This window comes from Platalea leucorodia (assembly GCF_965183815.1).
Source record: "Platalea leucorodia genome assembly, chromosome: 7".
Lineage (NCBI taxonomy): Eukaryota > Metazoa > Chordata > Aves > Pelecaniformes > Threskiornithidae > Platalea > Platalea leucorodia.
Genome location: NC_138829.1, coordinates 10,347,291 through 10,367,721, shown reverse-complemented (window position 1 = coordinate 10,367,721; position 20,431 = coordinate 10,347,291). Strand labels below are relative to the sequence as shown.

The 20,431-nt window shown below is 43.8% G+C and overlaps 1 protein-coding gene across 1 annotated transcript; it reads left to right on the top strand.

Moving 5' to 3' along the window:
* The first annotated feature begins 1,367 nt into the window (after positions 1–1,367).
* Positions 1,368–16,183, top strand: PLD4 (phospholipase D family member 4). Its single transcript, XM_082316902.1, has 11 exons — positions 1,368–1,457; positions 4,447–4,536; positions 6,194–6,399; positions 7,083–7,266; positions 8,681–8,801; positions 9,168–9,295; positions 9,464–9,664; positions 10,032–10,171; positions 12,740–12,905; positions 13,946–14,042; positions 15,376–16,183. The coding sequence occupies exons 1-11, from the start codon at positions 1,455–1,457 to the stop codon at positions 15,582–15,584; spliced, it is 1,545 nt and encodes a 514-aa protein (XP_082173028.1). The 5' UTR covers positions 1,368–1,454; the 3' UTR covers positions 15,585–16,183.
* Positions 16,184–20,431: the final 4,248 nt, after the last annotated feature.

The window sequence follows — 20,431 nt, the reverse complement described above, 5'->3', positions numbered from 1 at the left end:
CCATCCTTGCTTTTCCATCTTCAGCAGCTTAATCCAAGGTATGATAAAGCCTCATGATCCTTCTTGGCTCTCAGTTGTCTCTCTGTTGGTTTTTTCCCCTACAGCAGCTTTCCTCAGGTACTGAACTAGGGAATTACATCCTTCAGTTCAATAGGATCAAGGGACTGCCTAGAGAATAACAGCAGCAGTGACACATTGACTTGTATCGACTGAGGTGCAGCCTTTGGATTTTTACAGAAGACATTTCGTAGAAGCTGCCTCAAACTCAACATTGCATGTAACCTTCTCCCTCAACAATGTCACTGCAAATTCCAAATACCATTTGTTTAAGACGAAAGCTGTATTATTTCAAAGGAGCTAGTTTGCTCCCTTATGTTTGTCCAAGGATGATTGGGCAGGAGAGTGCTTGCAAGAGGAACTGGGTGGAGAGGTGGGTTTGGAGGGTTTGTTTATCTGTTTAAAATGAAGCTTCTGGTGGGTTAAGAATGAAGCAGCGAGAACACTGCCACGTCTGGGACACAAACCGCACCGAAGCTGAGCAGTCCTTTTAACCAGTGTCTTCTAGTGCTGATCTAGGCTCTGATCTTGCACCGCTGAGGGTGGTGGGAACTCAGCCATTCAACAGAGTTTGAACCAGGTCAGGCACTGCAGACAGTTACGCCAAACAGGTGGAGCTCAGGATCTGGAGTCTAAGAACTGGGTTGCAACAACTAGGTGATCTGGTGTGGCCTCACCTTGAGCGCGGTGTGCAGTTTTGGGTGCCACAGTACAAAAAGGATACGGAGCTACTAGAGAGTGTCCAGAGGACAGACACAAAGACGGTGAAGGGTTTAGAGGGGAAGCCGTACGAGGAGCGGCTGAAGTCACTTGGTCTGTTCAGCCTGGAGAAGAGGAGACTGAGGGGAGACCTCATCGCGGTCTACAGCTTCCTCACAAGGGGAAGAGGAGGGGCAGGCGCTGATCTCTTCTCCCTGGTGACTGATGAGAGGACCCGAGGGAACAGCAGGAAGATATGCCAGGGGAGGTTTAGGTTGGACATTAGGAAAAGGTTCTTCACCCAGAGGGTGCTGGAGCACTGGAACAGCCTCCCCTGGGACGTAGTCACGGCGCCAAGCCTGACAACATTCGAGAAGCAATTGGACAACGCTCTCAGACACATGGTGTGAATTTTGGGGTTGTCCTATGCAGGGACAGGAGTTGGACTCGATGATCCTTGTGGGTCCCTTCCAACTCAGGACATTCTATGATTCTATGATAACTTGGGACTCTAACTGTCAGCGCGTGCTGTGAAACTCAGTGTTTAAGAGGAAGTAATCTGCAGTAGGAGGAGGAAAAAATCAGAAGAACCCGAAACAAATCTGCTGGTGAGAAGCATGTGCGCTGCCTCTTGTAAGTAGAGTTGGGAGTAACATCAGACAACAGTAGGACATCCACACAGGAGGAGGTCTTCCAGGATGGTAAGTACATCTGCCATCACTTTGAGGGTGCTGGGGGGTGGTCATGAAGAGATGAATGCACTTTGTTCATCTGCAGAGCTTCAACCACTGTGTGAGGAGGATTTTGTATAGTGAAAAATCTCATCCTTGCATTTGAAATCCAAAATCTGAAACAGTTTGATGCTGATGGAGAAAAGAATTACCAAAAGTTATTTTGGGGGCAGGGAGAAAGCAGCCTTACTGTTATAAACAACAGTCTCCCGTGTGTACTCAGGAGATTGTGGTATTAGCTTGTGTTCCAGTCTGTGAAGCAACGCTAAGTAGTGCTTGTATTTATTGCTCTTGGATGAACTTTAGTCATTGAAATTGGCAGCTAGTACAGCCCTTAGAAGGAGCCATAGTTAATTACTGACTGGCTACAATATTATTCTTAAGAATTCTGGTTGAGTCTGTGATATTTTTCTTTCTTGAAAATTAAACTGCATATTTTAGTGCAGTTCTCATGACTTCTGTATTGCTGCTGGGAATCTAACCCATCACCAGTCAAAGATATCAAGAAGGACTTTGATCCAAAGGGTAGATGACTCTATTATGGCACAGATGAGATCTGTTCACTCTCATATTTTAAGAGAAATGCTGCTTTTTGAAGCCATTTTGTAACTGTTGCTGAAAAAGAGAACTGAAACAAGTTGTTTCTCACAAGCTCCCTCCTGAAGCCATCACACGGCTGTAAGTGCACCTACAGCTGCAGTTCCTTACCAAGACACTGCTTGGGCCACCAAATGTACCCTGGGGAGCACTTTAGCTCTGGGGGCCAGAGGGACAAGATGAGACCTCTCATGCTCTGGTTCTGTGATGAGAACCAGCCGGGGGGGTGTTACTGGACAGCCCAGCCGGCTGGGACAGCTGCTGCCGAAGCAGCGAGCTGTGGAGCGTGACCTGCAACCTCACCGGGCTCTCCTGGCCTAGGCCGAAGGGCGGCTGCTCTTGGTTTTCAGCTGTCTTTCTCCTCCTCCTTTGAAAATCCCCTTGCCTCAGTTTCCTGCCAAACTCCTTAGCCTCTTCTCTCTTGCTCTCTCTTCCCTTTCTTCCCACTAAGTTTTCTGGGTTGGCATTTGGCCACTTTCTCTCCGGGCAGTGGAACGACGTGTGCTGGTGTCGCGCAGCTTTCTCTGCGTGCTGTGTTATGTCCCCGTCTCTGCTCGGGCTGTAAGCTCTTTGGGGTAAGGCATTGCATCTTTTTACTGTGCTTAAAACATGAACTGGGATTTCAGGGGCATGGGGACCTGACATTCACCAGGGAATGGCCAGCTGTCTTTCACTGCTGGCAGCAGCTCAGTTTCTCCAGGGCTGGGAGAATGAGGGTTTACCTGCCAGCATTTATAACTATTTCTAGCGTAAAAGCTTGCCTCTGGATCTGGGGCAGCAAGAGGAAGTGCCAGTGAAAAGTGAGTAAAACTGCCTTGGAAAGCAGGCGCTGCTGTGGTGACTGCAGCTGATAACAACAACGAGCAGACCCTGAAACAAACACTCAGCTTTCATCTCTGCGGCTCTAGCGTGCTTTTAAGCATGGCTGTTCATACCTTTTTGTCTCTCTCCACCTCTCTCATTCTCCCTTTTCTGCTCTTTTACCTTGGGTCCTCTCTTTTCACATCCCTCTCTGCATTCCCCAAGTCACACTGTTTCAGACCCACCTCCCTTGTCTCCCAAGACATCCTCCACCTCTTTGGTCCAGCCCCACTAGTTGTTGTGAGTTGGGTCCCACAAGAAGCCTTTGAGGCTGTATCCATGCTGTGTCCAGCTCCTGCCTGTTCCATGTGGTCACAACATCCGTACGGAAAGGTGGAGCAGGCAGGAGTTGGACGCAGCATGGACATGTGTGGCCATGCTGCCTTACCGGTCTGGGAGGGCAGACACCATGAGCCCATCCAGTTCAGGTGACAATAGCTATGAACATATGGCAAGATGGATGGGACAAGCCTGGCAGGATCCTTCCTAACTAAAACTTGTTTGAGAGTGGCCACCCACAGAGCAACTGAGTATCTGATACCGTTACAACATGTTCCTCCTCCAGGCTACAAACACCCAGCGCTCAGGGATAGGAAGCGGTAGTTTGGGGACTGGACAGGTGGTGATATCATCTAGGAGCACTTTTTGAAATCTATCATACCCCAGGATGTGCTTCTTGCTTCTGAGCATGAAAAACAACAGCTGACTCCTATGGGCCAAATTCACCTCTGCCGGTGCAGGGATGATTCATGACCCATGTGTGGGGCATGTGTGAAGTTTTTGGTTTGACCTTTTGAGAATCCAAAACAGGCAAGTGGCCAGCTACCCCTGCCCTACCATCTGCTGTGAATTTGGGCATATTTTGGTATTTGCTCTTTTGGTTTCCTCTGCTGGTGATAACACAAGATTGGAGCAATACTGTCTGAGGAGGAAAAGCAGTTAACTTACTTCCCAGGTCCATGGTTGCAACAGGGGAGAAGAGGCATTTAGATTTCAGCCTGGTCCATGTCCCCTTAACAGAGTCCCTTCTGCAAGAGACACCAACGTTGAAGGTAACTCACATGCAGAGGAAGAGAGCAGGAGCCTAACAGAGTCACACACAGGGTGGCATTGATGTTGTACACTATCACCCACATCTTCTGCGCTTAATTATTGCCTGTTGGCAAATGCGTTAGCTTGCAACAGGACAAAAGTGGGTGTTGGAGGATAATTTGAAGAGGCAGTGATGCAGTTGTTTACACATTAATTACTGCAGTGATTTTTGTGTGTAGACAGCACCAGGGGAAAAACTGCAGGGACCTGTCTCTCTCTCTCACTTTGGAGTCTGTTGATGTCACTCAAGACCCCTAATACTGTGAGGATGTTGCACAGATCCGTACTTAAATCTCAGAGCACTATATAAAGCAATGGCAGTAACCTGCATTTTTACTCTGTAACTGATTTTATACAAATGTTGCCATAAAGCTTTATTTTTCCCCTTGCATGCATTTCTGTTTTTCAGATTGTGAAAAAAGCATTAAAAACATCCCTGATGTTTAATGAGTCCTCCAACATGAAATTAAGCGTGAACAATCAAAAAGTCGCCAAAATGGTAATTATTGGGATACGCTACATTTGCTTACAAGAGCTGAGATTACACTGACATTTCTGAAAAGAAATAACAGATTAAGAATTATTTTATTGCCTGTTTTAGAAATCCATGTAGGTTTCGATCCTATTTGTAAACAAGTGAGTGACAAAACCCTCATTGATTTATCCGGTAGGCTGATCAAACCTTGCCGAGAGGGAGTAATGTGGAGCCTAATCCTGCAGCCCTGGCTCAGGACAGTAAACCTTGCTTGTACAAATAGCCTCGCTTCCACCATTAGCATGGTATTTATTTATTTATTCAGCATGCCTAGAGCACCTGGACATCACAGTGTACAGCGTGGTGACAGCCAAGATGTGACTTCAAAATAGAAATGTCTTCTAAAACCTATGCAATGTTTAAGTCTTGCCAACATGTTCACGGAATCAAATGCAGAACTGTTAAAAACTGGTGGGATTTTTTTGCCATCAATGAGGGGGAGAACAAACCAGAAGGCAAAAATTTAAGTAGAGAGTCAGTTTAAAAACATTCTTCTCATTCAAATCACTGTCTGAAATTGATGGCAGCACTGTAGATCTTGAGAAAAGCAGAAAAAATGAAAGGTAAGAAACTTCATCCGCATAGAAACTGAAACAGATACTTTCAGAGGCAATTGGTTTCTGAGCAATTTTCATATGCACCCTTTTGGGAGCTCACATTTATAGCTACAGCCTCACGACCACTCCCAGACTTGCTTCTCCTGTCTGGAGGTTCAAAAGCTCAACTCTGAAGTGCATATTGCCTATCACAGGGTGGTGGACGCTCCCAGCTCCCAAGAATTGCCATTGGGAGCTAGACATGATAATTGTTGGGGGGAAATGGATCTGCACTGGTGGCTGTCTTTTCCTTCTTAATACAGGGCAACATATAGAGCCTGGTGCTGTATGTTACAGCGTGTCAGTGGCTGGACTCCAGATCTGGATATACCAGGTGGCCAGGTTATTTTTTTTTTTTTTCATCTACGTTCAGGAAAAAAAAAAGGAAATGAAAAAGAAAAGGGAAAAAAGAAAAAGGGAAATGAAGCTAACTGACCACACTAGAACGACAAGGAAACACTCTTCACTCACCATATGGATAAGTGAGATTTGTGTAGTTTCACTTAAGTAAGGCTTAAGTTAAAATGCAAAACCAGAACATGTTCAGAAACCACAAAATGTCCTTCTGCTTCTAACATTTTTAGACCTGTTTTTTCTTCCCTGACTTCATGCAGTCCTCTTTATGGTAGTGCTGGGCTTGATCCCACAGCTACACTTGTGTTATGGATTTCCTTGTTTTGATTTTTGTAGAATTTTGTTGAACACCCATTTGTCTTGTGATAAAATAAAGCTAATCAACGTCAAACTAATCATCAGGTTGGGGGAAAAAACAGGTTTTTGATATGATGGCACAGGAAAAATTAAACCAAAATTAAAATCATGGTCCTCACATAAACCACCACCTATGCAGCTTGTGGTCCTCACTTTCAGTGGTACATTTAAGAATACTGTCTGCCAGCAGTTGAAAGCAGAACCACTATTCAATGATTGTGATTTACTCACCTGCAACAGGTAGTCATCCATTAGCTGGTGTATCAGTGACTTGGTGATTGCTTAAGTCTTCTCCTATTTGGATTCTGTTGTAGTTTCAAATCTTAGGGGCACTTTTGATACTTGGCCTTGTCCTGATGGCTGTTTACTTCATGAGAGTGGACAGCATAGTTGATCCTAAGGGAGAAGCAGCAGTTGTCAGCATTTACGAAGCGGTGGAGGAGGAAGAAGGACTCTACGGAGATCTCCCAGGAACCACAATAATTGAGGAGGAATCCAATAGGTCCAATGACTCCTGCAGGTAAGCCATGCCCAATGGCACATGGAGAAGTAATCACCAGGTGGAGAAATAGTTACAATGCTGACAATATCAGCATGGCTTTTGTTCTCTTCCCATTGTACAATAAGTGATAAAGTACCATTAATTTGGGAAAAGTTTAGGCATTGGGTCATTAGTAGTTGCCCGTTATGAGGGGCGGTAGGGGCAGCTTCACAGCTCCATTACTGGTCCTGTGCTTGTATGTTCAGCATAGCTCTGTAGCTGCTCCACCACGTCCAGCCATCCTCCCGTTGTGACAGTGGTGGGAGGCAGCAGATTGACCAGTGGGCAAAGCAGCCTCTGCTGAGCTCACCCTCTTTCAGAGGCTGGGGGGGCAGTGGGTGTTTGTCCTGGCAGAGAGTGGAGAGGGTACCAAAGTGATACCCAGCCCTGGGAGGTTATCTTTCTCCTCGTCTTTAGGATGGTAAAATTCAAAGCTCAGAATGGCTACTGAGAAGCCATTCTGCTGGATTTGGGACGACAATGTACATATAAGCTTGGCTATAAAAAATGGGGATACAGAATACTCCCAGTTCGTTTGTCCAGCTCAGCTTGTTTGCTTTTGAGGTTGATGTTCAAAATGGCCAACAGTACAGCATGACAGGTGCTTGTTTTCCTGCTTGGGTCACAATCACTTGCTTCACGATATACAATTGCCATTGCAGCTTTGAACTTGTGGAAAATGTTCCTTATGACTTAGCTTTTGAGATAAATAGCACTGCAGCCAAACCCTTGTACCAAGCCTGGATGAGACTCCTTGATATAGCCCAGGAAAAAATTCACGTGGCTTCTTACTATTGGTCTCTTACTGGGAAGGATATCAACGTCAACGATTCATCTTCCAAGCAGGTAGGAGAAAATCAACGACAAGTACATCCATGGTTGTATGTCTCATGTACACGTGGCAGATGGCAGATTGACTGTGTGGTTTGTCTCCCAGAGACATTGCTTGACTCTTCCTGCAAACCCAGAAAGGTTTTCTGTGCTGGTCTGAAGCAGCACACCAACTTTCCTTCTTCAGTTAAGCTAGACTCCACCTGGGCTCTGTCTATATCTCTGAATATTTCTATACTGTGTTTTAAGAGCAAGCCAGAGGTCAGTCTCAACCCCACACTCAGTTACTCTGCAGATGGACAACCTGTGGTAGAGGCAGCCAGTGGCATGGCTGAAGAGCCTACAAGATCCCATATACACAAATGAACATGCCAGTTCCCACTGGCTAGCTGGAAGAGTCAGGAAGCAACGTCTGCTGGACTTTTGATTGTGTCAGAGGCTGCGTCTCCGCCATGTACAGGCACAGCATCTGCATTTGCCCATTTTGCAGGTGCCCCTGAACCATGCCATTGGACAGCAGCTTAGGACATTCGCTCTCCTTTGCAGGGCTGTCCTCATGGGCACCCTGTGCAGCCAGGCTTCCTGTGGGGCCTCCCTGGCTCCACCACCACAAGTAAACGACAGAAGCCACAGCACAGGCTCGCCTTGCAACCCTCCGTCATGTTTAATTGTCCCTTGGCTCTCTTTTGGCCTGTGGCAGCTGGCAACCTCCCAGGCACTCCTGAGCAGAGTCTGGGGGACAGTATGGGCTGGGGACTGTTCTGAAAAGCAGAAGGGACAAGGCCACTCTATTTCAGGCAGGTATGGAGTTTAGTCATGTGTCAGGAATTGCATTGTTTGCTCTTAGACCAGATGCTGGCCTGTTTATTACTGTGGGGAGAGCCTCCGCCTCCCTCCTGGCACACCTTTCTCTTTGTCCTCACTCTCTGGGACTGGTCTCCTTGTCTTCCTCACCGGGTGGGTCTGGTACTGTAAGCTGACTCAGCTCCTCCACATGAGAAGAAGTAAAAGTGACAGACGTAAGGCTGAGCCCTGTCTTTGTTTAAGGGACTGCTCAGTTTAGGACAGTCTCTGTTACTTTTACCCTTAGGGAGAAATGACGCAGCATATCTGTTGAGCATCAGCATCCAAGAGTTGATCTTCACTGGGGTGTTCACCTTTGAAGTCTGGAATGTTTGTGGTTGTACTTTTAAACCTTATCTCCAATAGCATTAAACGATAGAAAGCAAACTTTGATTCATACATTGGATCAGAATCTTTGTTCCTTTTTTTCTCTGGTTGAAACACTCCTGAAATAGGTGAAATTTCTGACCTTCCTTGTGTTGGGGTTCTTCAAAGGAAGCATCCATTAGTAACACTGTATTTGCATATATTTTACTAAACATTCTATAACAAAATATAAAAATTAACAAAAAAATGTACCATGCAGGGTGAAGATATTCTGAAGAGGTTTGAGAGACTACTTGCAGAGAATGTCTCTGTGTATGTTGCAGCAAGTATGCCAACTTTGGCTACAAATTCAACTGACCTTGAGCTTTTAGAGGAAAAAGGTAATTATCTCACTTCAGGGATGTCCTCAGAACTTCAGTAATGCAAAAAGGCATCTGAGAGAAACTGGTCTCCAAGGCCTATTCTGGCATGGTGCTTACCTGGGTTCACAGGACAAGCACTATGTATTCACTAGTTTGTGATTTCTGTGCATGTTGTCATGCCCTTAAGGATTTTTCTGAAAGTTCACATTTTGTATATTTTTGCAAGTTATTGTATTCCCAGGAATGAGTGCTTGTGAATTTTGTTAGTTATTACCAGTTGCAGGTATTGGACATCCAGGAATGTTCTGGCTGTCAGGGAAGCAGTGTAGATTACCATCTCCATGCTGTATCTAAACTCTTTTTGCCCTTCCCATCTTTCTTCAGGGGCTTATGTAAAAAAGATAAATTTTGGACATTTGGCAGGAGGAGTGTTGCATAGCAAATTCTGGATTGTAGACATGAAACACGTATATATTGGTAGTGCAAATATGGACTGGAGATCTTTATCTCAGGTAAGCTCTGCTGCTGCATATTCAAAAATCTGGGGGGAAATTCACATCCTAGCACAGACAGAAATCATGATGATGTAAAATATTGACTGAGTGGGAGAAATGGCAAAGAAACCCCTGGAGGCACGGTGGCTCTTTCTGGGGCTGTGACACAGCTTGCTCTCTTCGCAGGTGAAAGAGTTTGGTGCTGTGATATACAACTGCAGCTGCTTGGCCAAAGACCTCTGGAAAACATTTAGTACTTACTGGGATCTTGGACATGCTAATGCCACCATTCCATTCCCTTGGCCTCTTAATTATTCCACCCACATTAACAAGCATCGGCCTCTGGAAGTAGAATTTAGTGGAGTGTCAACAAAAGCCTATTTTTCTGTAAGTATGTTTTAAAATAACAAGATAGATGGTAAACTATGTTTAGGCATTGGCCAGAAAAGTTTCTTCAGCAGTCCTCAGTTACTTGTGCTCCAGTTGGATAATAATTCATTCAACAGGTTTCTCTGGAACTACTCAAGGAATAAGGGTCGACCCAGCTTCGGCTGTCAGTAGTATGGCAAGGATGGGGTGCAGGACTCCTTTAATTACCTGTGGGCTCAATATATCAATAAGTGTCTAACCCATCAGGACATGGGAGGCACGAGGAACAATAGTGGTCCTCTCCAAATGCTTTGTGTAATGAAAACTGAACAGATCTGACAGAAAAAGCATGAAATCATTGACCCGCATGTTTTCTTCTTTACAGGCTTCTCCTCCAGCATTTTGTCCAGAAGGTCGCACCCACGACCTCTTTGCTATAATCAGTATTATCAGTGAGGCACAGAAATTTGTCTATGTTTCTGTTATGGAATATTTCCCTACCAGCCGTTTCGTTCATCCAGAAAGGTACAATTTTAATTCTGAGCAAATCAGTTGACCGCTCTATTTAAAGCAAAAATGTACTATTCCCCCACTTTTGCAATAAAAATATTCAGAGTGGAGAGGACTGAGGCTTTGCTCTGCATTCACGACTGCCTTGTGGACTGTGCAAATACCGATGCTACAGGAAGGATGGCATCCCATACTGCCCATGTGCTTTGCTAGCATTTTAGAGCAGCCTCCTGTGCCCTTCACACAGCAAGAAAACTGAAGTGCCAGGCTAGGGACAGTCAGATACAGCTGCCTTCAGAATACAGCAGAGCAGCTTTATGAACAGAGAGAGGAATGGGAACAGCAGAAATATATCTGATGTCAGACTTTTCAGAGAAAATATTGCTTTGCTCCCCTCTTCTGCTCTTGTTCTCTCTTTCTGTTCTTTACTTCTGAAGACTCTTGACTTCTGGCCCTGCTGCCTGTTTGACCTACTTGACCCATAGTTTAGAGGCTGATTCTTAACTGTCCTTGCCGACCTTTGCAATCGTAGCTGAAACAGTCTCTAAGGAAACTTCTGGGCTTTCATTTTACTTTTTTTATAATTCCATCTAAGGGCATCCAAGTTCCTGAAGCATGCTGGGTGTATGCAGCAGGAGGTCTCAAAGAGAAGGTGGTAGTGGTGGTCTGGAGTGATCAAATTGTGTGTGGTGGATCACTGCCACGGTCCCAGTGGGCTGCCCAAGGACAGCGGAATTATACAGACTCTGCACATCAACTCAAATCTGAGTAACACAGAAAGTTAGTCAGTCATGGGGCAACCACTAAGGCCCTAAATCCTCGTAGATATGCTTGAATTAGGGTGTTTACATGCAACCAAGTGCTCTGAGTATTATCTGCTTAGTATATTTCTGAGTTTTCCAATCATCTAAATAATCTGACTGAGAAAGAAGTTCAAGCAAAATAATTATGTACAACGTGGCTTGTAAAGAATCGGGTGAGCTCTAGGTTGCCATTTAGTCACAATTATACCACGTATCATGTCCTCTGGCATGACTGTGTAAAGCCTCTGTTGTTCAGCTGGGCATGTGTGTGTTAGCAGGAAGGGTGTAGGATAATAGAGAGACACAGATGATTCCACTGTCCTTGAAACAAAATCTCAAAGTCTAGCTTCCACTTGGAGGATATTTTTTATAAATCAAACAGCTAGGATTTTCAGTTTCTATGTTGTATGGTTGAATCTCTGGGTTTCTCATCTCCTGCTTTTAGCTAAGAATAGGTTCACAGAAAGTCTCTTTTCCCCCGTAGGAATGAGTGTGTTAATACTCCTCATTCTTCATCTGAAGCCTTAATCCGCCATTTGTGACATCTAGGGCCTGATCTGATGCAAACAAGAGTTTGAAAGGCCTAGGGAAAGCGGCGTGGGGCCTCGGGCTATCTCCACAGCAACCAGCTGTAGTGTAATGAATTGAGGCTGATTAGTTCAGGTTAGGTTCCTCCAGCAGCTGAGGCCGAGGGAACAAAGCTGCTGTCTTAATGCCCGAGTGTTAATCAACTAGAAACCGATATATTTAAAAAATGGAAACCGTTCAAAAATAGCATTTCTTAATAGCATGTTTTTCCGCGTTTTTCAGGATCTACGAGTCAGCCTGAGCCTGAAAGCACGTGGCCGGTCTGTTGATCATGATAGGACAATGTGCAAGGGAGGATTTGCGAATTCAGGCCTTTGTACATAAGACCAAAAGCAATAAGTTAGGCAAATTAATTCATCATTGCTCATGGGACTGTGAACGAGTGCCGGACCTCTCTCTGTATCAGTCCTTCAATCTGTACTAAAGATGCTTGTCTTCCTCCGTGCAGCACTTGTTAGGATCTGTGGAATGAAAATGCTACGTGGGTGTTTGGAGTTATTAGTCCTGCGATGTACATTGTCCAGCTCTTAGTGTTGTGTAGTTGGGTGAAGGATGTTAAAAGTTTTCCCCTAAGCTACTGCCAACACAAACGTCAGGAAAACGGACAGCCCTGTGTTCAGAGAGCACAGCTGTGTTTCTTACCTCGGGGGCACATGGCATACTAAAGAGGGCAAGGAGAGATGGGAAGGGATAGAGCCTGTCCATGCTGGCTGATGGCACAGGAGCACTGTGGACACTAGAAACAGTCTCCAGGGTCCTGAAATGGCCATATTCTGCAAAATGGCTCTTAGGCTTTCCTCTGGGCTCTGCAGTGTCCTTTTTACTCCATGCTGTCTTATCTGGCTTTAAATTGGAGTTGCTGTTATTTTTAGTTTCCTAAGGAAATGAGCATGATGGCACCATGCTATGTGTGTATCTGTGTACATGCACTTTACTAAGCTTTAAACTTTTTGATCAATCTCAACCCAATTTTGCAGAGACTGGAGGTCTCAAAACACACTGGGAAAAGAACTGGCTGGGTAGAAGGCAGAAATCTTATTTGTACCTCCAGTGAAGGCCCAAGTGCTTCTCTTACTAGACATCAGAGATCCCGTCTGTGCACAGTGTCACTTGTATTCCCAGTTTATTGTCACAGCCTTCTACTGAACTGTTTCCAAAATATCCCTTTTTCCACCCACCTACTTTTCTCTAGATACTGGCCAGCCATTGACAATGCTCTGAGACGTGCGGCTTTCAACTACAGAGTACAAATCCGGCTTCTGGTCAGCTGCTGGACCCACTCTGACCCAGCCATGCTCTACTATCTGAGGTCCCTGCGTGATCTCAACAACCCACGTGCCCACATCAGTGTCGACGTGGTAAGATAAGAAACCTGATTTTGGAAAGACAGCTTGGGGATATGGGCCCTCCACTGATTTTTGAGTCTAAGCTGCCAGTTGCATGTGCAAGTATCAGGTTTTAGAGAATCAGACTGTCCATTGTTGCTGCAACTGTTTTGGATCCTTGAGAAAATAAGGCCCAAGAGATATAACCTTTGAGGAAGCAGCTATTGCAAGCTACTAGTGATACCAAGGGATGGGCCTAGCTGCAGCACTTGCGACATTATCCACGCAGTTGCTTTTGCTGACAGTAACAGTTTATGTGACAACTTAGTGCTCTTCTCATAGACTTTTTCCTGTATGGATTATCTTAAATGGGTATAATTACTATCAGTTTTTTACAATTGAGAGCTCTGCTGACTGCCTATACAGATGGACCCATTTCTGAACACTAAATATTACACACAGGCCATAGACACTAGGCTGGAATGCATCAAGTGGGGTAGGGGTGGTGTGGAACCTCCCAACATAATGCAGTTACCGCAACAGAGGAAAGTCACAGAAGTAAGGAGGAATGGTTTTTACAAAAAAAAAAAAAAAAAAAAAAAAAAAAAAAAAAAGAACAGAGATGTAGATTTTAGTAAGAGTTAACACAAAAAGTTAGGCGTTATTGTTGTCTGCAGTACCGCTTGTGTCTGTGATCAGCCCATTCTAGCACAAAATAAGAGCAGCAATCAGTGGTAAATGCAGATCTATTAAACAGCTGCCTAAAACTGCATTTAATTGTCTGCCCTGTAATGATAATAGCTGTGCCACTAATGGAACATTGTGAAGCAAACATTATGCTTATCTGATCTCAATTGCTTATCCAATTTTATGTATAGTGGAAGTACTATTTGTTAGTTTTCTTGGATAAGAGTAAAATCTCTTTTATGGTACATTTAATAACAGTGTGTAGAATACTGTCTTCTATTCTTTCTATGCTATTTTATTCTTTGAAAATATAGAAAATCTGCATTGTCCAATTATTCAATCTGTTCCTCACTCTGGTTTTCTGTTTTTAATTTCTCTCCATCCAGAAACTCTTCATTGTTCCAGTTCTGAATCACACAAATATTCCTCACGGGAGAGTGAATCACAACAAATATATGGTCACTGATAAAGTAGCCTATATTGGTATGTATTCCATTATTCCAAACACTTACAGTATCGTCAGATCTATAGGACTGAGGCTGAGATAGGATGGGCTGCAATATCAAAAAAAAGACCTCATTTTACCATGTAAAGCAGATAAACATATCAACGTATATGGCTTTATCAGAATGTCTGCCTTGGGTAAAGAAGTAGGGATGTGAAGGGGAGAAAATAATGTAGGTCAAGTTCAGTAAGAGATTATTTCATATGATTGTGAACCGTTAAGAACAGAGCATGACAAGTCTGAGTGCACTGCCTGTGACAAGCACAGTAGGAATTTCACAGACTGTGTGCTCAGAATGTTGTGGTGATAGCTGATGCTCTAGTATATAACATTATCTATCGTGCTCTAATAAAAAGAAATTGCTGGGAGGAATTAATTCCATGCACTGTTTGCTGAACAGAGTTCTAGGATTGGAAATGAGAAAACAGCAGTGTCAATTGCTGCTCAATTCCTGAAAGTCAGGATGGTGTTTATTTTTCACTCTTTTATTAGGATCCCTCAAAAAAGGGAATGTGAAAGGGCTCTGTCATTTCAGTCAGCTCACTCTCCAAGCAATGCAAACCAGCAAATAGCCTGCTCTTCCAACGGGCTGAGGACTTGCAGCCTCAATTGCCTTTAATAGAACTTGTTTCTTACTGAGTTTTCTTTTGAAGACAGATATGCAGATAATTTGTTTTCGTGCCTAAGCACCTTCTGGAATTGACAGTATATTTTTCTGGCTAAGGTGAACACCAGAAGTGCTAAGTGATAAAATGTGTATTTAGTCACAGTGTTTGATTTTCTGAATGATGGTAGTTTTGGAGAGAGCCCTAGACAATGTCTACAGCTGGATTCCCAGCTTTGCCTGGTTTGAAAGTGGGCATTGCATGCTGAGCTCAGAACAGCTCCTGAGGATTTATTGATCAAGGGTCCAGTTTCTCCTCTTGTTTTCCTTTAACAAGTAAAGAGAATTAAGTCCATTAAGGATTTTTTTCTTTAAACACAGAAACCCATATCAAACACTGTCTTTTACCCCTCTTAATACCCAAATGTTACCCTCTATTCCCATATTTATGAGTAGATTTGTGCATCTCTGCCACAGGCTGTATGGAATTCGAGTGTTATGAAGCTTCAGGGTTGCAGTTAATACTGACTTTCTGAAACCTGAGGTCTGGAATAAGAAGGAGGTGACCTGATTTTTGCTGGTCCTAATGAGATTTGCAGTTGTACAGCAAATCAGCAAAGCAGGCAATGTGGACTTAACAAGTATGGAGATCAAACAGAACACTGGGAAATGAATGTTTTCTAATTAGCTACTTTTCCATTGCATAGGGACTTCCAATTGGTCAGAAGATTACTTCATTAATACAGCTGGCGTGGGACTAATTATCAAACAGAATTCAACCAATCTGCATAGAAGGCACCTGCCTATCCAGGAACAATTAAAAAATCTTTTTGAGCGAGACTGGAATTCCAAATACGCAGTGAATCTGGAAGATGTGCAGGGACAGAAAGACTGTAACTGGAGGGGCAGACTCTGAAGTGAATTGAAATAGACATTTTAAATAGAAACAAAAATGTATTTGAATCTTGTTCCCTGTGCAAAACAAGGAGCTTTCTTCTTTATGTCTTTGTTAGAGAAATCACTTCCTCATGGTGCCCACACTGTTGGATGATGCAAGAACTTCTTCTAGTTGACTCTCCCTGCAAAACCATTAGTCAGTGTGCGACATTTCCTTTTTTGTGTGATTACCTCATCCCATAGTTAATGAAATGCATACAGTGTTATATGACAAGCTGTCTGATATTAAAGCAAACATGGAAGATACAACCAGATCTTAATACATCAGAGACGCAGATCATTATTGTTGTGATATTTTATCGTAGGAAGCTATATATTTCAACCTTAATGTTCTATTAACAGTGTTTGCTTAGATGTGTTTAAGGATATTTTTAATAAACTCCTGGCCATTTTAAGATTTAGGCCATGTAAGTAATCACCTACAATAGCAAGGGCAGGTTTTTAAAAGCCTTTAGGAGTCAGAGGTACAGGGAAATACCTGTATTTAAGCGTTGAGGCTAGTTGCCAGAGTTAAATGCCTGGGATTTAAATCTTGGGGCCAGCTTCCAACTCAGCTGCCCTGGACCCCTGAGTGCTGAGGAGTGGTTGAATGTCTGTGCCTTGGCCTCATGCAGGAAATCGGATGGGGGGAGCGGGGCGAAGCCGCTGCGTGAGTGCTGGTGTGGCAAAGGCATCCCGCCTGCACTGTGGGCAGTGCTTGGGGAGCATCCTTGCTCCTTTAGGGCTATCCTAGTGCTGGCCCTGACCAGCATTGTGTCTCTGGACTGCCTTTTCTTCTGCAATCATGCAGGGACCATAAACCTGAGCCATCTGGTGCCTTACATCCTTATCGGCCAGTGCGCGGCGGCTCTGCCCTGGATGACTCTCAGAAGTGACAGGAAAGGAAAGCAGGGCACTCCAGCCATGGAAGGGTGTGAGCGACACTGGCTGGGGCTCTGTGAGCCTTGCCGGTGCCAGGCACCTTTGCCTGACACTAGAAATGCAGTTGCAAAGTGAACTTTTTGCTTTCGGACTGATGTACAGCAGAGGAGAGAGAGCCCAAGGCAAAAGCCCAGGGCACGGCTCCACAGAAGGGTCAGACAAACCCCCTGTCCTGACACTCCATCTCTGACCTGTGAAAGCACAGAGGACCTCTCCATCCCTGAAAGGCATGTGGCAGCTTGTGGCTTCACTCCCATCCTGGCAAGGCCCCATTTGGTTGCATTTTAGCTCTGAGGCCACCTCTCTTGCCACAGACACAGCAACTGGGTAGAGGGAACACAGGCCTCCCCATCACGGTGCAACCTCCCCAGCCTCCAGAGGAAGCGTTTTTGTGCTTTTGAATCCCTGCCCTGTGCTGAGAATGACAACGGGACCTGCTGTGATCGTCTGTGTGTGGACTGATTTATACCTTTGTGAATACACACAAATCCCCATACAAATAAGGCCCTTTCCCCATGAGGTCTTCTGGAGATGATCCCAACTAATTTCCCATTTTTTGATTTCCAGGCTGCTCCTTAGCTGTCTCTTCCAGACACTTCCAAGATTCCTTGGATTGTTTTATCCATCATTACAAATCAATGCTTGTTATTAAGGCAGATTTTTAAGACATGTAGTTATATTTACCAATAACGTTGAAATTTTGTGAGTATTCACATATGTGCAAACATATTGAGGAAGATGCAGGTGCTTTTAGCGCTCTCCTCCCCTATTTCCTTTCTAGAGGCTGCTTAATATTCTGACAGTTCCATTCACTAATTAAACTTTCTAGCAAAGTAGAACCTCCCCAGCTGGTTTTCACTAGCTCCATTTCATGGGTTTATTATCCTGTACCAGCAAATACATCTGACCATGCACTGTATTAATACTTGCATCCAAGACTGACGTTGGGCAGATTTTTCCCAGTGCAATGAGCACATGTGAGTGGTGGGTCAGTTTGAAAATATTTTTGAGAAGTTACATCTTTTATCAACAAAACTGTTTTCTATAGAGGAGTGCGCTCCTCTAGATGGCACTCGAAGCTATGTTTTCGCTGTTTTGGGCGGCATAGATACTGCAGGAATAAGAAAACTTCTTTCTCCTCTACTTGTGAGCTCAAATCTGACAGTGCTGGATATGGGACAGAGTTTCTGGGCAAATCGGGAGACTTGTCTTCTGGTAATGTAAGACTCGTGTGGGGTATGGTTCAGCTTATAAAGGAAAAATTGATGCTTATGCGAGTGCTCTTTTGTTTTCTTTACTGGCATCACCTATGTTGTTTTTCCTCCACATATGAAGGAGGGGTTTACGATTAAGACAATGAACTTGAGTTTATTTCCCTGGTTTCTTGTGAGCCTTTTTAAGCCCCTTTGCAGCTTGATTCTCATTTACTTGTTCTCTATTACAAAGGTAGAATGCAGTGTAAGTTATAACCAAGCTTTGAGTCTCTTAGTACTTTTCCATTTATGAAATTGGGTTAATAACAGTCCTTATCCACCCACCTGTTTCTTGGCTGTTTCATTTAGATCGTGATCTCTTCAAGTTAAGGACTGTACCAAATGTAAGCTGGGCCCTCCAGTAGTATTCATTAGCATCTATTTATTACCCTTGGATGGATTTTCTAGTTTGGTTGCAGGCAGTACAGATTTTTCTCAGTATTGGTTTATTCATGTCTATAAAACATTGTTGGTTTGAGTCTTGAGCATGGATAGTCTCCTCTGATCAGCTCATCTCATGTACCTGTGTTACGATGGAGTACAACTTAAGTGAACCAGCCCTGCTTTACCTGAGCGGATTTCAGGCAGAGCTGCTGCACTGCTCTCCCAGCAGTCTCATTTCTGAGCACGCTTGGTTTGGTGCAGTGCCTTGTGGCTACAGCGCTGCTGACAGCAATGAAGATGACAGCAAGACAGAATCTAGCTGGCTCCATAGGTCCATGAGTTCTGACAGGACTGCAGTCACCTGGGTTCACACGTTAGAATCATAGAATCATAGAATCGTTTAGGTTGGAAAAGACCTTTAAGATCATCAAGTCCAACCGTTAACCCAGCACTGCCAAGTCCACCACTAAACCATGTCCCTAAGCACCACATCTACCTGTCTTTTAAATATCTCCAGGGATGGGGACTCAACGACTTCCCTGGGCAGCCTGTTAGACATCAGCTTGTTCCAAAAGCTTTAGTATTATCTGTTTTCAATTTTTTCCCCCATTACCCAGGATCTTCCTTTCCCAGTTGTTCCAGATAAATCATACCTTTGTTGCTTTCATCCAGGTACTGAGAAAACTTTTCATCTACTATTTATGCTATATCAATGTACACTTAATTTTTTGACAGTCATAAAATTCTCCATAATCCCTGGAAGACAGCTCTTCTGTCATGGGCACTGACTGACGGACCTCACCGCTCTCTGCAGCTTCCTGACGAGGGGAAGCGGAGAGAGAGGTGCTGATCTCTTCTCCTTGGCATCCAGTGATAGGACGCGTGGGAATGGTTCAAAGCTGCATCAGGGGAGGTTCAGGCTTGACGTTAGGAAACATTTCTTTACCGAGAGGGTGGTCAAACACTGGAACAGGCTTCCTTGAGAGGTGGTCGATGCCTCAAGCTTGTCAGTGTTTAAGAGGCATTTGGACAATGCCCTTAATAAAATGCTTTAACTTTTGGTCAGCCCTGAAGTTGTCGGGCAGTTGGATTTGATGATGGTTGTAGGTCCCTTCCAACTGAAATTCAATTCAATTCAGTTCAATTCAATTCAGTTGTGTTCTGTTCTATTCTATTCCATTCTATTCTATTCTATTCTATTCTATTCTATTCTATTCTATTCTATTCTATTCTATTCTATTCTATTCTATTCTTCTTCATATGTATTATCTCATTCAGGATTAATTTTGGCTGTCTTGCCTTTGGGATATATGAGAGGTACTGCTTCAAATATAACAACAATATAGCCAACCAATAGAGATGTATTCATGTCTTAACAATGCAAGAAATTACCAGGGTGGGAGTGTCTTTCTTTTTAATACATTTATACCTTCTTTTGCTTGTCAAATCACAGTTGTAGGTTTGTTTGGCTGGAGACTGTTTGTAGATGTTCAGCTGAATAGCCCACTTTTTCAGATGTTAAAAAATAAGTAGCAGTAATCAAGGAAACCTACCACAGGTAAAAGAACAACCTGAGCATCTCAAACTAAGTATGCAGGTGGGGTCAGAATCAGCCTGTTGACAAACTGCCTATGTTCTGTAGGTTTGTGTTTGTGCTCCTTGCACCCTTTTGAGGTCTGTTCTTAGCTATTCCTGCGGTCAGACCCTTGGGTAATACCTTGCTAACCTGGTTGCTTTTTCGCTAACCCTCACCTTTCCCAAAGCTGACAGTAGCCTATTTGGAGGAAAATTTTATTGCTGCTTCTTTTGTCTACTGATCTTCCCTTAACTATTTCATTCATCTCTTAAAAACATCATAGTGATTATTGCTCTGTGGTCATTACTGTCTCACAGCTCAATTTTAATTGACTTGATTCTGTCACCTTTACAACAGACTCCTACATTCAGTGCTGTCTAGGTGGATTCCTATTTGTGGGCCTAAGTAAATGGACATTACTGGAGAAACATTTTATGTGAAGGCTGCTTTGCAGGCAGGTGTGAGCTGCTGTTAGTATGGGATGTCCTTTATTACACACATTACCTTTTTCTGGACTCAATTTTTCTGTCTTGATCTCAATGTTTTCCTCAGTCCTGGTATATGCCGTTGCTGTCTGATGTGGTAATTTTGGGTCTATTGAACAATGACTTTTATAGTTAGGGAAACTTCAGAGAAATGCTGCATGATCCAAAGAAATGATACATGCCTAAC